The following is a 17,912-nucleotide window of genomic DNA, read 5'->3' on the forward strand; positions in this document are numbered from 1 at the left end:
ATCTAGCGTTAATTCAGGTAATATCTTTTTTTTTTTTTTGCACGCCATCTAGCGTGAATTCAGTGAATAATCGTTGGTTTTGCATTGGTGCCTGTTGATTTTGCAAACCAAACGGGTCTGTTGATTTGTTTTAAGGTTGCATGGTGTGTATTTTAGATTTTTATAAAATAAGTTTTTAGTTTTGCATTAACTTTTTTTACCCTTTCCGCCGCCCATACAAAATTAAATGGCAAAGTCGTACCCTCGCTGAAATCTGCTGATGATATCAATGTGAAATCTTTCCAGTTTCGTGTAGGTGGTCGAGGCCCGGGACCGGGGAAGTAAAGGTATACAGAAGAAAGCAATAAGCAAAACTCTATTCAGAGGGCAGAAAGGGCAGAGACTGAAGTACTTATTTTATTTAAAACACTGGACGTATAAATATCTATATTACAGAAAAAAGCACTCTCTCTTTCTCTTCCTTTTTCTGCTAAATAATGCTTTTTCTGCTTCCAACGCCTTAGCTGCAGAAGCTGCATATTTGTATCCATTCGAAAAAAAAACTTATTGACGGACCGGAGTTGTAGAGTGCCATCCATCGTAAAAACTGTATTTATTGCGCACAAGAAGTTGCGCTAATTTCTAGATTAATTCATTCAAATTCTTAAACCAATTTTGAAAAAGATAGGTTTTAAAAAATTCCCTACTCCTCTATGAAGTACTCTCGTAGATGAAATCTGCGAAAAGTGCGTCGGATTAATTTATCTTGCAAACGAAAATGACAATATAAATAGACGATGATCTCAATTTCAGGGCTGGGGGGGGGGGGGGGCTTTTATATTAACGACATTTATATGGAGTGTTTTATTGTGGAAACAGGGAAAAGGGTTAAGAACACACAGTCAATATTTTGAGATGACAACTTAAAAAATACGGAGAAATAAATCAAGAAACAGCGCATTTTTTGTGCGCAATAAATATACAGTTATTTCAATGGGTGGCACTGTAGCTCTCCGGTCCATCAATATAGTTTTTTCGGAGAGCTACAGTTCTGCAGCTACCAACGCCTGGAACCCCCAACCCTCCCTCCCTTGGATCCGTCAACTTATTCAACTCTTAAGATACCTGCACGCTTCGAATTCTGTTGTTAATTTCAATCAATTCAAAGTCATGATTTTTAACTGAGCTGAAAGATGATCATGTGAGCTTTTCTGATCACTCATTGTCCGTTGTCCGTCCGTCTGTAAACTTTTCACATTTTCAACTTCTTCTCAGGAACCACTTGACCAAATCTAATCAAACTTGCTCAACACATCTCTGGTGAAGGGGAGATTAAATTGTTAAATTGTAGGACCATGTCCGCTTACAAGGTGATATAATTCAGAAAAAATAGGGCGGGGTTGTTTTAAAATCTTCTTAGGAACCAATGGGTCAGAAAAGATGAAACATATGTGGAAGAATCTTTAGGTAGCTTAGAATCTAATTGTTTAAATTATGACAGCCGTGGGTAGGGCTGGGTCACAATATGGAATCCGAGTTTTACATTGAATTATGAAGGAATTAAGATTCGTTCAAAATCTTCCTCTTAAGAACCCACATTCCAAAAAACTGGAACTTTTGTGGAAGCATCCTTGGGTTGTGAACATTCTAAATTATTCGCCAAAATTGAGAATCCAAGTTTTTACATTGAAATATATAGGGAAATTCTTTAAAGTTCTTTTCAATCCACTGGGCCAGAAAAGCTGAAACTTGTGCGGAAGCAATATTAGGTACACTGTACAGGTAGATTGGATTCTGAATTGTTCAAATCATGATTAGAGTGAAAAAAATAAAAAGAAATACCTCGCTGTCCTTTGATGTTAAACATGCACCCGATCCTTACACTTATCATCCTTTGAAAATGTCTCGTAAAAAGTTGAGCTTTAATAAAGAGACCAAATGCGACCATTTTCTTTAAACATATATATTGCCTATAACGTGTAAACGGCAAAAATTCAGCTTGACCTCTTGAAAGGATTGCATAGGAGACAACATCACCTACAGTGTTTGGACTGATCATTCTTGCTGATTTTTTTTTTTTTTTTTTTTTTTTTTGTCAACAAGTTTTTTTATAACACAAAATATTTGTAAAATGATGACTTTAAAAAGACATCACAGAAAGCTATGTGAAATCAGCTTAAATTACAGTAGTAGTCTTAATTTTTTAAAAACTTCAGCTTTCTCACATGCATGGACTTCATGTCTCTCAGTTTCAGAGGAGCGTGCTCTACTTCGATCAATTTTTGAATCGAAGCAAGCTATTGACAAATAAGTTGATGAAACAAGGAATAAGGCCTCATTTTAAGAAAGCATTTGACATGTTCTGCCGTCTAGACATTGACTTTGTCAGAAAGTATATATTATACAATTAATTACCCTTTGTGAGTTCAACATGGTGAAATAAGGACCCGAGACCTGGCCCACTCGATGACCTGCCCTGACCTCGGCCGCGTAGTTCAACATGGTGAAATAGGACCGAGACCTGGCCCACTCGCTACGCGGCCGAGGTCAGGGCAGGTCATCGAGTGGGCCAGGTCTCGGGTCCTTATTTCACCATGTTGAACTCACAAAGGGTAATTAATTGTTTTATTATACCGATATATATTGAAAAAGTATGAATCTCTAACCGTTATCAATTCTTTCTTTGATCGGGATCGGGATTCGCTACAGACCGGATAGTAAAGTTGTTTACATTGACGTCTGCAAGTTGTGTAAGTTTTTGCATCATGATTTAGGCCTACTGATTAAAACAATATTTGGTTGATAGCGACATACATCGTTATAACTTTTCCTCTACACAGTCAAAATCTAACACAGAATTTAACTCTTTAAAGAGCCGCCTCTACATTCCATTGAACACTGTTGAACTGAATTGTAACGATATATTGTAACGATAAAATTTTACCGTATTCTGTATGCTAATGGGTGTCTCCAGTCGGGGTTGGTGGGGCCAAAATCCAGTCGGGGTAGGTGGGGCCAAAATAGAGAACCCATATGTTTTACATCGAAGTATCATTCATATCCAGTTCACATTATCAATTTGATATTGTCGACATCACAATGATGACATTGTTGACACAATATTATGATTACATTGTCTACATTTGTTTTCATTCATTATGAAGACATAGCAATGTAAACAATGTTAATGCGATATCGCGTTTACATAGTCTTCGATGTTATTGTTTTTACAATGATGACATCGTCGACGTCGACATCGCAATGTAAACAAACTTTATACGATATCGCGTTTACATCGTCTACATTGTATGTTGACATCGTCGACATCGCAAAGTAAAGAATGTTGAACCGATATCGCGTTTACATCGTCTACATTGGTATTGTTTCTACATGTCGACATCATCGACGCCGACATCGCGATGTAAACAAAAAAAAAATAAGAAGGCAACGTTGACACGATGTCGACTCAATATTGACCAACATTGCGATGTCGACGATGTGAACAATGTAAACAAGAAAAATAAAAAGATAATGTTGGCACGATGTCGACTCGATATCAACCAACAATGCGATATCGACGATGTGAACGAAGTAAACAAGAAAATTAAGAAGGCAATGTTGACACGATGTCGACTTGAGATCAACCTACATTGCGATATCGAAAAAGTGAACAATGTGAACAACAGAAAAGGGTAAGGCAATGCTAACAAGAGGTGTACTCAATATCCAGCATTGCCATGTTAAATATGTTATGATATTAGGAGTACTTAAATTTTTATTGCGATCTCAACATTATCGAAAAACATCGTGCACTGCTCCTAAAAATAATGTTTAATTTTATCACTTTGTGTTACAAACAAGAAACAAATCAAAATATAATATATTCCCCATTTTAAAAACGTGAGTTATCTTCCCTCGAAATCGGAACTCTTTTACACCAGCATAACTTCTGCGTACTACGCATGTTGATAATCCAAAAAAATGATCAACTTACAGGCTGCATTTAAAAATTTTAAAAGATAATTAGCCATTTTATAAAGGGTCTGTTAGCCCCCTTTCTAGAAAGCGATATGAATTAGCCAGGCACGTAGCATCGTCTTCAAAAGTGTGTGTGTGGGGGGGGGGGGGGGAGAGAAATATTAAAGTCGAAAAAAGCTACTTATTTCAGTACCAATTCCTTGGCATACAATACTACATTTCCCTTATATAACTTTACCGTCGTATAAACTGGGGGGAGGATTGTCTTTCAAAAAATATTTTCAATAGTAAATGTAATGTTAGGGAAAAAGTGGGGCCCCCCTGCATAGATCCTACAATAAAACTTTGATTAAATTCCTTGGCATACAATACTACATTTCCCTTATATAACTTTACCATAGTATAAACTGGGGGGTGGGGGACCTGTCTTCCAAAGAAAATTTTCAATAGTAAAAGTAATGTTTGGAAAAAAGTGCCCCCCCCCCCCTGCTTAGATCCTACATTAAAACTTTGATTAAATGCAGCTCAGAGGTCGCGGAAGACGAACTACTGCTGTATATGCAGCAATTCCAGTAGATGGACATGACATCAGTCTCCAAATAATTCCTAGAGATGCAGAGAAGAAAATATTGCTGCAGTGGGCTAGATTAATTTGTAAAAACTATAACTATACAAAAAATTCTTATACATTGTATTTGTTCTGCACATTTTGTAAATAATGACGATCCGTCTGCAGAACATCCACTACCGAAAATAAAATTTTAGCTATTGTTTTAAAAAAAAAAATAGGCCTATTCGAATATGTATCAGCAATTTATCAGTAATCTGTTTCGGTTATACAAATTAATACAACTCCAGAAAGAAACTATGAGTTAGCAATTTAAAAAAAAAATACGAATCAGTTAAGATTTCTTTTTATTCACAAGTTACACAATAACAGTTTGTCATTTGACAGAGGCATTACACCATGAACATGTTTACATCAAGAACGTCCGCGGAAGTGACTTTCTTTATAGCGCATGCGTATTAAACACGGTAAAAGAGTTCCCTTCAGGGGAAACAACTCACCTTTTTGAAATAGGGAATATATGATGAGAAACGCGGGGTGTTTCCGCTTGTGGTGACGGATCGTTGTTTGGGAACTCGGTGATATATAAATTGATACTGCAACACACACACACCCTCTCTGACGCTCTCTCTCTCTCTCTCTCTCTCTCTCTCTCTCTCTCTCGTAAACATGCCGATGACATCACAATCTAATTGACGTCACAAAGCTACTATTCGTCATAATCAGATTTCAGTTGATATTGTTCGTGCACAACCAAAACTTCAGGCTCTAGATTTGTTTGTAAACATGGAAGTAAAAGGAGAAGAGGTAAGAATTATCTTCGTCAAATACTTAATGTTTATTAATGGTAATTACTCAGACGTGCTTATACTGACATACACTCGCATCTCATTGTAATGATAACGAAGAACTCGAGCTTTTAACTGTACAGAAGGATAACTAGTCTAAGGCTTAAAAAATTTTGAAAAACATGGTGCTCATAATGCTGTCGTGTGTTCTGAGAGTCATTATTCCTTGTTTTATTAAGGGATAGATATGCATTTTCTTTTTACTGTAACGCTTCGGAACGCCTGCCTTGTGTTGAGAACAAAAACTTTGATGTAAAGTTTTATAATTTTATTCAGTAATACATGAACAGCGAAAATAAATAACAATGTTTGAAATTCACACAAGTCTCAACCCTCGGGACATAGATCTAAGACCAAAATCAGTACAACTACTGATATAGAACTGGGCAACTGGCACTATTTCCAGTAATTTATGATTTAAGTAAATTCCCCCGACCAAAATAAAACGTAAAGGCTCTCTATAAATGACTTATAATTAATTTACAAATAAATATTCCCGCTACTAGTACAACTACTAGCACGCTGCAGAAATATTTCCTAACTCCTAAACTGGGCTAAAGAAGATAAAAATAACTAGTTCACAACTAGTAATTATAAATAAAACTAGTACAATTACTAGTAATATGAATTTAGCCTAACCTAACATTATGTATTATGTACTTCAGTCACAAAGATACTGAAATAGTACACACCTTAAATTACTCTGGACAAAACTGGCAACCTTTCTCTAGGTCACAAAGAAAACAAGAGAGCAAACGATATTCAGCATCCGAGTATTTATAGAATTAACAAAACCCGCAATAATTCATAACCAATCATAACTAATAATTCCATCCCGTAAATAATAATCAGCCAATCAAATATAATCATCGTCCCGTAACGAAATCTCACTCTCGTACATCGTATGTAAAATTATTACAAAACAAAAATAAATTAAATAAATTCATAAAACATAAAGTTACACTTTTAAAAGCTCATTTAACACTGTTTAACATTTAATTTAAAAGAATTTACAATCAAATCTTCCGCCGAAATAACTCCAGTAAAAATAGATCACCGTGAAGCATCACGGGAAAATACACAAGTAAACAAAGTATGGCGGCGGCAGAAGTTTCAGTGAAACGTGTGTACTCGAAGACCATTAAACATCGATCACACAAGAAATAAGGTAACTTTAAGATAATCCTGAATTACAGCGCAACTTTATAATTACGTATGTACAATTAAGCCAACAAAAAGCGTGTAATTAAATAGCAAGACGATGTCTGACATTCAACACATCGAAACACAAGAAAAATGGCATAGATCATCGCTGCATTTAAGCAGTTGTCAACCGACATTTAAGACATAACTCTCGCTGGACATTTCAACATTCCATACAAGAATTGATGAATGAATTTAAAGCATGCATGAAAGTGCTTTAGAAAAATACTAAGATAAAAAAAAATGAGATTCAAGAAAAATGGGGGAGGGATCGTTACATTTTGCCCCTCTCTAAGAGTCCAAGTCCCTTTGGACTCAAAATTCAAACAATAAAATTCAAATACAACAATTAATTAAGATAATTAATGACATGTTACTACTATTATACACTCGATACACATATACTTAACTTCCATGAACAGTACAGCTAATCAATACACACAAGGGAGACTACTCAAAAACAAATGCTGTACTTCACAAAGCTTACAAAAAAATGTGTATCAACTTCAAAATAATTACATCTCTAGGAATGAATAAATCATAGAATTTTACAAACTATAACACTACTACTCCAACCTTCATGCATATCAATAATCAATATAATAAAAAATTTATACATAAACACAAAATTCTAAATCAAAACAGGAAGTTCAACATAATTTCATGAAGACAAATGAGCAGAGCACAGTGTGACAAGGTAAGTAAGTTAAAATGTACATGAGTGATAATAATTCAATTAATATTCATTAACTGCCATTTAAAGAATGAATTTATCTTTCAAAAACAATGGATACACAAAATATTAGCAGCCTCTAAATTCATTATAGATACTTGCACATAAAATTACAGTGTTCTGATAATGCTAATAATTTAGACATAAGTATAACAAGTAATGTATAACCTTTCTTATTTTCATTCACAGGATCACAGAAAAGAGAAATGGACACTAAGGTCTCGGCAAGCAAAAATATCAAAGGTAAATAATATTACAGAAATGAATCTCATTATCATCAGACTTAATACTTGAAATATCAAATAAAAAAAATTACACATAAAGTCCACAAATCAATCTCATTCCCAACCTTATCTCCAAATTTACAACAAATATTGACAATGCATGAAATGAATACTTTCATAACTTACTTATACTTATTACTCAAAATTACCAATTTAATTTTGTCCTAGAATCACATCCTATGCTGTCTCCTGCTGCGGAACAGAATGTCTGGTTGCTGGAGAGTATTTGACCACTTCCTCTTTTGTAGGTTTACTTCCTGCCAGTTTCCACTTAAGCACTGGACCAATACCATTATCTTCCATCTGGAGACATTGTAAACTTGATGAGTTGTACTTTGACGTCCATTGTGTCCCTTCAGGTAAATTTTTAGAACTGTCACGCTTTCTTGTCATCACACGAATAGCTTTCTTGTCGTCACACGAATACCCCCCCTGATTAAGGTTTTCCTGAGTTTCCATAGTCTCAGCTCTCTTTCTGCACTTAATACAAGGTCCACATTTCAGGCTTTCTAAACTGTCACCTTCTGAGCAGCTACAATCGGCTGGGTTCGGACATCTTGATAGACCGTCGGCATTACCATGCTGTGTACCAGGCCTATACTCAATTTCAAAATTGTAGGCTGACAATATTTCAATCCAGCGAGCCACTCTTCCTTTAGGTTCTTTCAGTTTATATAGCCAGACTAATGCTTGGTGATCAGTCCTAAGGATAAATCTTTGTCCCAAAAGATATTGTTTGAAGTATTCCACGAAATAACGAACAGCTAGGAGCTCTTTATCAGTTACACAATAGTTCCTTTCAGCATGGTTTAGGGTTCGACTCCCATAGGCTAACACTTTCTCACGTCCATCCTGTACTTGGCTCAATACAGCACCAATGCCTACATCACAGGCATCTGTGTCGAGTATAAAATGGCCTTGGTTTGGGTCAGGATATCCCATTATATCGGGCCCAGTAAGGATTTTCTTTAATTGCAGAAATGCTTGCTTGCATGAGTCTGTCCAATGAAAAGAATGGTTCTTTTGTGTAAGTTCAGTAAGAGGTTTAGCTATCATCGAAAACCCTTTTATAAATCTCCTGTAGTAAGAGGCAGTTCCAAGGAATTGTCGTACTTCAGTAACATTATTTGGTCTGCTCCAGTTCAAAATCTTCTCTACATTCTGCTTATCTGGTAAGACTCCATCTTTAGTGACTTTATGTCCAAGGAAAATAACTTCATCTTGAAAAAGGCTACATTTCTCAGGTTTCAATTTTAAACCTGCATTTGCTATTCTCTGAACCACTTGGCTAAGTCTGGACATGTGTTCATCAAAATTTCTGCTAAATATCACTATATCGTCCAAATAAATAAGACAAATGTCCCACTGGAGGCCATTTAACGCCATTTCCATAAGTCTCTGGAATGTACCTGGTGCATTGGTCAATCCAAAAGGCATGGTTTTATACTCAAAATGACCATATTTTGTTACAAATGCTGTTTTTGGTATGTCTTCAGCCTTAACTCTGACTTGATGATATCCTGCTGTCAAATCCAGAGTGGAAAACATTGAAGCTCCTGCAACGGAATCTAGACAGTCTTGAATTCGTGGTAGTGGGAATGCATCCTTAATTGTTAAATTATTTACTGCTCGATAATCCACACAGACTCTTATTTTTCCATTCTTCTTTCTAGCTAAGACCAGTGGAGAGGACCAAGGTGATGTAGAAGGTTGTATTATGCCCCTCTCTCTAAGGTTCAGAATGGCATCTCTCTCCTCATTGGCTAGTGCTATTGGAACTCTACGAGGTGGCTGTTTTACAGGTTTACTGTCACCAGTATTAATCTCATGTTCAACTAAATTGGTTTGTCCTAGGTCCCATTCATCTTTTGAAAATGCATCCTGATGGTCGAGCAAGAATTTCCGAAAAGCTTCTTTTTCTGACTTATTTAAGGACTGGGAAGAGCCGTCGTACAGCTCACGTAAATGATCTGGAACCTCACATGCCTCTCCAGGCGAAAGTTCAGTAGATCGGCAAAGGCTTCTTAGGTCACTATAAACCGGTCGAATTACATCTACTATTCCCCCATATCCTTCAACAGTACCCACTACTGTGTCTGGATAAAGCGTTTTTCCTTCATCAAAAGGGTTCATAACTCTCAGGGGTACACTCAGTTTCCCTCTGATGTTAAGAACTGCTGGGGCTAACAGTAAGGAGGTCTTCTCCATAAGATCTCCACTTGGCACAAACATAAGGTCCTCCTCAACATCAACCTCACATTCACGCTGTATAAAAGCCGGTATTATTACTTCTGTATTCCCGGGTATATCACATCTCTCCACACAACGGAGGGTAATATCTTTATGCACACCACGTTGTATGCATGGAATATCATGACCTTTGAACCTTATCAGTCCTTTACTCAGGAGAATATCTGCTTCACCAATATCACTATTCTGCAGGATGTCCACTCCAAGTAACACTTCATCTTGGATATCAGCTACTAAAAGGTTTTTCTTGAGGGTCAAGGAACCAAGTTGCAAATCAAACGCTCCTTTCCCATAAACATGAATGGAACTTCCGTCAGCTCCTCGTAAGTGCGACTTTCCTTGAAGTCTGGGTCTGTTCACCTCTTTGAGTTGTTCATACACTTTGTATGAAAGTATAGTATTGGATGCACCAGTATCTGTTGTAATGTGGACATCTAAACCATTTACGTTTCCTTCTATGTACACACCATCTACATCTGGTATTCGATTAGAAATAAAACAAAAATCTTCTGACTCATCAAAATTATCTGGTTGTCGGTCTGTTGGTGGGTCTAAACTGTTCGTCTGTCTGTCAGTTTCTTCTGTAGCCGGTCCTTGACCCACAGGAACGGCTAATGCCTGTTTAAAGGTGCCTTTGATACTTGAAGGTCATTAATTCTCTTTGGGCAGTCCCTTATGAAATGACCTTCAGCTTTGCAGTAAAAACAGCTATGTTTCTGTGGTCTGTCCAGAGGAGCCATTTGACCCGAAGACATGTCTGGTTGAGATGTACCAATAATAGGCCTACTTGGCTGTGTCCCAGTGTTGCTCTGCTTAGTCAGGTTGCTGAGAACTTTTGCCATCTCATCGACTTGTTTCTGCAAGGCTTCGATAGTGCCAACTGATGCTTGTTTGTTTCCTTGGCCGTACTTTACATTTCTGATGCGCTTCTTTTTCATCGACTTGTCTTTAGTGACTGTCTTAGATGAGGCCTCAGATCCAGAATCACTGTACAGCGACTTCACCTCTCTGACATGTTTCTTAGTTGAAGGCCGACCTGCTTCTTCATAATTTATAACCTGTCGTACAGCTTCATGTATATCTGAGGGGTCCTTGACGTATTCTACATGAAATTGGGCTTCTCTGTCAGCCAGACCATCTAAAAATTTCCTGAGCAAGTCTTCCTCTCTAGTCTTTGAGTCTCGCTCTGGGTGGGCTTTGACATACAGGCGCTTCAAATCAGCAGCAAAGTCCTCGACTCGCTCACCAGGCTTCTGAACTCTGTTATTAAATTTTGACAGATATGTACGACTGGTTTCGATTGCACGAAAACGATTGGTCAGTTCCTTTGTAAGTCTCTTATAACTACTTCTGGACTCTTTCGATAATTGGCCGTAAACAAAGTCAGCAGCATCTTCATGTAATCTGGGCAGTAATTGGTCCAGTTTGTCGTCTGTTGTCCAGTGGTATCTATCTGCAACTTCCTCAAATCGACAAAACCAGACAGACCAATCTTCTTTCCCTGTGTATGGAGGAATCTTTACATTGTGATGCTTAGCCCTTTTCCGGTACACAAAGTCAGACTGTGATGTTTCTCTGTCGCTACTCAAACACTCGTGAGACGTGCTACATGTATCTGATTGTCTGTTGTCAGGGTTGGTCCTTTGGTGGTTATCTTGTTCAGAGAGCTGTTTAATTTTCTCTTGTAAATGCTCTACCATCTCCGTAAGCTGGACAAGTGCAGTTTGCTCGCTTTCTGTCCTTGATATATCTCGTGCACTTCTCATGGGAGCGGAAGTCTGATTCAGCATCACAGGTACAGAACCTGTACACAAACTCACAGGCACAGAACCTGTACTTAGACCAACAGGTACAGAACCTGTACATGTACATGAGCTTACAGGTACATTACCTGTACTAGAACTTACAGGCACAGAACCTGTACACAAACTTAGAGGTAAATGAGTCCTCGCGCAAACGTTGTGACCTGGTGTTGTAATTGTGGGGAATGGAGTAAACATATGGGCGCTCTGGTTTTGTTGACAATAAACAGGACCTTGAAAACTCACAGTACAAGGAACTGCATAAGAGTTTACAGGTAAGGTAGTGTGGTAATTTGAACCTGTACATGAACTCAAAGTGCTGTGTTTATGAGAGTTCACAGGTAACCCATATACTGGACTTGCTGTCTGCGTAATGGAGGGGCTCATGTGAGTACCTGTACTGGGGACTGCAGGTACATACATACTAGGGACAGCTGTCGGCTCTCTAGGAAAACCTGTACACAAATTCTCAGCAAAATGTGAGCAAACAGGTACAAAAGGCATCTGAGTTGTGGGACCACAGGTGTGAAGATGGCTCATTTTAGGCGTAACTACACTGTTTGTTGTCTGTGGCTGCTCTGTAGTGGTACTCACAGTTACAGAAACTGTATCTGAGTTCCCAATAAAAGGTGTAGGTTCTCCATCTCTCACAACGTCTGCCTGAGAACTCACAAGCATTAAACTTGTATCTGAGTTACGTAAAAATTGAGAGGCTTCTTTATTTGAATGAACAAGTGGTTTAGTTCTGTGCATGTCAGCTCCTTCACACGGAAATTCACATTCGCTTTCATTTTCTCTTACAGTATCTACAGAGGAACACGAAACTCGTGAGGTAGGTCTGGATTCTTGAAGACCACGACGTTTCCGTCGACTTCTACGTCCTGCCATTGTGATTTATTTTTATTTGATTTGCTTAATAAAATTTTTGTTTCTCAAACACAGACAAAGCGTTGTTATGATTCGATCACAGGACCCGTAAATTTAAACGGATCATTTGATCACAGGACCCGTAAACTTAAACGGATCCCGCCGTGGATGCCAAAATTGTAACGCTTCGGAACGCCTGCCTTGTGTTGAGAACAAAAACTTTGATGTAAAGTTTTATAATTTTATTCAGTAATACATGAACAGCGAAAATAAATAACAATGTTTGAAATTCACACAAGTCTCAACCCTCGGGACATAGATCTAAGACCAAAATCAGTACAACTACTGATATAGAACTGGGCAACTGGCACTATTTCCAGTAATTTATGATTTAAGTAAATTCCCCCGACCAAAATAAAACGTAAAGGCTCTCTATAAATGACTTATAATTAATTTACAAATAAATATTCCCGCTACTAGTACAACTACTAGCACGCTGCAGAAATATTTCCTAACTCCTAAACTGGGCTAAAGAAGATAAAAAAAATAACTAGTTCACAACTAGTAATTATAAATAAAACTAGTACAATTACTAGTAATATGAATTTAGCCTAACCTAACATTATGTATTATGTACTTCAGTCACAAAGATACTGAAATAGTACACACCTTAAATTACTCTGGACAAAACTGGCAACCTTTCTCTAGGTCACAAAGAAAACAAGAGAGCAAACGATATTCAGCATCCGAGTATTTATAGAATTAACAAAACCCGCAATAATTCATAACCAATCATAACTAATAATTCCATCCCGTAAATAATAATCAGCCAATCAAATATAATCATCGTCCCGTAACGAAATCTCACTCTCGTACATCGTATGTAAAATTATTACAAAACAAAAATAAATTAAATAAATTCATAAAACATAAAGTTACACTTTTAAAAGCTCATTTAACACTGTTTAACATTTAATTTAAAAGAATTTACAATCAAATCTTCCGCCGAAATAACTCCAGTAAAAATAGATCACCGTGAAGCATCACGGGAAAATACACAAGTAAACAAAGTATGGCGGCGGCAGAAGTTTCAGTGAAACGTGTGTACTCGAAGACCATTAAACATCGATCACACAAGAAATAAGGTAACTTTAAGATAATCCTGAATTACAGCGCAACTTTATAATTACGTATGTACAATTAAGCCAACAAAAAGCGTGTAATTAAATAGCAAGACGATGTCTGACATTCAACACATCGAAACACAAGAAAAATGGCATAGATCATCGCTGCATTTAAGCAGTTGTCAACCGACATTTAAGACATAACTCTCGCTGGACATTTCAACATTCCATACAAGAATTGATGAATGAATTTAAAGCATGCATGAAAGTGCTTTAGAAAAATACTAAGATAAAAAAAAATGAGATTCAAGAAAAATGGGGGAGGGATCGTTACATTACTAATACTTTTAGCGTAGCTTATGTTTCAATATTTTGACTTATATTGAAAGATTAAAGGTTTCAATTGAATGACGTCATAATACCAATGACATCACACTATAAATGTCGTCATAATTCCTTTTGCATCAATCTTGGTTACCGTTTTGTTGTATATTCTCTTTTGTTGTTCGTTGTACAATTAAACAATGGCAAGTTCATCGACGGTAAGTTGTGAGAAAAATTCTGAAATTCTCTCATTAATTAAACTCTAAACTTTTAAGTAACCGACTTATATATGATATCATTTAATTCTAATCTATATACCAATATACTAGTATACTCCGTGACAATTAATACATGTAATCATATATATTTTACATTATCAAAATTAAACTGGTTGTAGATAGTGCGCAGCATCCTTGAGGAGGTCATTTCCAAGGTTTACAGACATTGTAGTACTGAGTACAGGTATGTAAAAGATTTTTTTTTTACAGACACTATACTTATATTTTTGATTTACTAGCGTCTGTTACAAATAATTCACCAATTCTATTTTTAAGTACATAGTTCTGGAGATTAAAGCTTGTTTAATTTGTTTCTTCCTCTCAGCGTTGCCAAAAAACAGAAAAATATGTCCACCGCTTTACTCGGAGCTTCTGATGAAAAAATAATTGCAAAACGTGATATCTACCAGGAGCAGACCATAGAAGCAAAGAAGGTAAAATAAAAGTACTAATCAAATACAGCTTAACATTTTGTTTAAATGACGATGAATGTACTGTGCTTTCCTTGGAGAACAAGATATCGCTTTACCATAGAAAGCACCATTTTTTCCTACCAGGAATAGCAATATTTTTACTCTTTGAAATCTTTGAGTGCGGAGGAGCTCAATTGAATTATATATAATTGTAATTTATTATAAATCAACAGATATTCCGCAGAGTTGCCCGGGAGACGGTCCGGGATTTGATTATTCTAGCTACCAGACAGGCTGCCACAAGGTAAATGATTTATAATTGAAAATGGTACATTCTTTAGATTAAATTCCTTTGTCTTTCTAATCCGTATATAAGACAACAAATATTCGTACATTTCAAGAGTAAATTGCATGTACAGTTTAGTGCATGTTTAAAAATATCATACACTGTATATGTTGATTTTTTTTCTTTTGCTTTTAGCTCAAACAATGGACAGTTGACTAAAACTGCCCAATTCCGATTCGCGTATGATGAAGCACAAAAGAATGCACACAGGGTGCACAGAAAGAGAGTGAAAATACAAAAGGTATCTTTTGATCAGAAAAATATATTATAATTTTTTTCAAATATCTATAAATTTTTATTATATTTATTATATTAGACGCACACACTGAATATAATTTTCTCCTGTAATGCTAATTAAGTGCTTTGTTTTAACTTTCAGAATCTGCAGGTTAAAGTCACGATTGGATCAGAAATTGTCCAATACACACTCAGATGCCCGGCCAATCGTGCAATTGTTGCAGAAGGAAACATGGCGGCGATACAGAAATCTAATGAAGCCCAAAGGGAAATAACCGCAAAGGCAAAGGTATAAAAGTTATTTGTATGCTGAATTCATTGGAAATGCATTCTTCTAAATGTAATTTATCTCCTTAAATTAAATATTCTTCATACTCGGAAATAATTTTGCCGATATATAGTATTATGTAGAAAACATACAGTACACACACAGAAAGCGTACAGTACTGAAATATATGGCTGTGCCCCCCCCCCTCTCTCTCTCTCTCTCTCTCTCAATTCGAAATAATATTGCTCCCTACGTATGTATGGACCTGTTCTTTGTAAATTATAAGGATGCATCTGTATATGCATCTTTATATACAGTTGAAATCCGTTTTCACGAATTACGTTATTTCGAACCCTGATATCTCGAATACCAGAGATATTTCGAAATCGGGTTGACAGTCCCAAACATGTTTTCTTCATATTAAAACCCTCATGATTTAAATCAATGTTAGGCTATTCCGAATTATGTTTCATACAATATAGATAGAGATAACGAAGTTTGAATATATTACAGACGTTTATACATTTGAAAAACGAAAGCTGAGATTAAAATTAATTGATTTTCATCACCTACAGTATAGAGATTACACTTATATTTTTTCCTTGACAGTCATTGTACACAGCTGTAGAGAAAACTGCTAACGATCCGATGATTCAAGCATCACGTGACTGCAATATTCCTGGGTATGTATATGTTTCTCGTATAACTGGATCATTTTATTTTCATTAATTGTTATACTTCAAAAATTCCAGCTGAAGGATATAAAAATAAATACGATAATCTTGTCCTTGGCTGTATAGAAGGATGAAAAAAAAACATTTTACTTCTATTGACACTTTCATTTGAAATTGAGCCAAAGAAAGGGGATTATAAGCAATAATTTGTCTACCTATTTACTAAATTATTTCTATTTACAGACCTGCTGTAGTTGATCTAAATGAGCCAGCCCCGGTACAATACAACGACAGCTTAACGACATCATCTGCACCAGATGCAAACAATGAAATAGTACGTGTTTCACTATTTGAATTACATTATGTAGCTATTTTGAATGTATTATTTATTATTTTTATTCTTTTGTAATGGTAAAGTGAAATTAAGGAAAACAATAATGAAACTGCAACAAAAAAGTTCAATCTCCCATTCAGAGTTGTCATTCGTACCTCTGCAATGGGCTCACGTCAAGATTTTTGACATAACGTATAAAACGTGATATTTGCAGTATTTTCTTTAATTAAGATAATAGTTCTGGATTTATTTAGTAAATATCAATCTCAAAACACAGACATAATCATAGAAATTGAATTATAATGAATTAAAACAAACGCACTATTTCTCGTGTTTATCACTGTGATATACGCGAGCCAACGACAGAGGTGAATGTATGAGCCGACGGTAGAGAGTGAAAGAAGATACTATGTATTTTTTTTTTTACTTATAGGAGGACGATCCCGAGCCAAAAGGCTGGAGAAGATTACTGTGTTGTGGCAAACCACTGAAAAAACAGGTAAACCGTCCTCTTCCTATCATTTTCCTGTTACTTGTTCTGGAGTAAAACAGGTACTGCAATTATACGTTTGTAAATAGTATTAATTTATATATATACCTGAGTATTCTTTTTTTCAACAGGCGAAAGAAAAGAAGTTGGGATTGCTGAACAGACTGCGAGGATTTTTCGTCCGTCGATAAATTATCTGAAAGTTGAATTTAGTTGATGCCAAGTTTATCAGTAGAAGATTTTTGAAGAAAACCTTTGATTCAAAAGATATATATGAATTTGACAATCCTCTTGCTATTACCATCATTTTGAAAAGTGTAAGATGTGAAGTTTATCGTTTTTTATTAAAGAAGAGAAAGACATGAACGTTTTGTTTTTTTTTAAATAAATTAATTGATATATTCTTGTGGATGTCTTTGCTTGTTTTTTTTCTTCTAAAATGCTTTCCTCGAGAGTTACATTTAATGAACATCAATCACAGAAAGGTACGATGCGGGTCAAGGACACAGTTTCCCCATCCACTTAAATTTTCCAGACATAAGAAATTCTTATATTACTAAAGAAATTGTTCATACAGAGCCCGTTTGCTCCTCTCCCTTCTTTTGGTTGCAGTATTGTCAGATAAGATTAATATAAAAGTAATTTAGATAATTTTCGTTCTTAAAGTCCGAGATAATAAGCACCTCCCTCAGATTTACCTGGTCTGTATCCCCCTGTCAATCAAATAAATTAAGGTCCATCATTGGGTACTTGAAATTGATTGACATTTAGCTACTAGTTCCTGTGTATATCCTTTCACCTTGTTTGACACGCGTGGCCACCACCAAATTAACTTTTGGTCTTCTGATGTTTACCGCTAAATAACCATCGCAACAAGGAAGCCATAGCGATGCAAATAATTTCAGCTTGATT

The 17,912-nt window shown here is 36.2% G+C and overlaps 1 protein-coding gene across 2 annotated transcripts; it reads left to right on the top strand.

The window, feature by feature from the left end:
- Positions 1-5,253: 5,253 nt before the first annotated feature.
- LOC134228830 (uncharacterized) lies at positions 5,254-17,324 on the top strand. Of its 2 annotated transcripts, none has more exons than XM_062710531.1 (10): positions 5,254-5,332; positions 14,358-14,422; positions 14,564-14,672; positions 14,885-14,955; positions 15,133-15,238; positions 15,377-15,523; positions 16,112-16,185; positions 16,420-16,510; positions 16,944-17,009; positions 17,132-17,324. In XM_062710531.1, exons 1-10 carry the CDS (start codon positions 5,312-5,314, stop codon positions 17,189-17,191), a joined length of 810 nt encoding a protein of 269 aa, XP_062566515.1. In that variant the 5' UTR covers positions 5,254-5,311; the 3' UTR covers positions 17,192-17,324. The 2 variants fall into 2 exon arrangements, with proteins under 2 accessions (XP_062566515.1, XP_062566516.1); XM_062710532.1 differs by lacking the exon at positions 5,254-5,332 and adding an exon at positions 14,046-14,178.
- Positions 17,325-17,912: the final 588 nt, after the last annotated feature.

This window comes from Saccostrea cucullata, unplaced genomic scaffold, assembly GCF_032062105.1.
Source record: "Saccostrea cucullata isolate Sc308-1 unplaced genomic scaffold, CSIRO_AGI_Scuc_v1 ctg5245, whole genome shotgun sequence".
In the NCBI taxonomy this organism is placed as follows: domain Eukaryota; kingdom Metazoa; phylum Mollusca; class Bivalvia; order Ostreida; family Ostreidae; genus Saccostrea; species Saccostrea cuccullata.

Coding starts and splice junctions, on each gene's coding strand:
- LOC134228830 (XM_062710531.1), top strand. CDS start 5,312: ATGGAAGTAAAAGGAGAAGAG. Junction 14,956..15,132: donor ACCAGACAGGCTGCCACAAG/GTAAATGATTTA, acceptor TTTTGCTTTTAG/CTCAAACAATGGACAGTTGA. Junction 15,524..16,111: donor AAATAACCGCAAAGGCAAAG/GTATAAAAGTTA, acceptor TTTCCTTGACAG/TCATTGTACACAGCTGTAGA.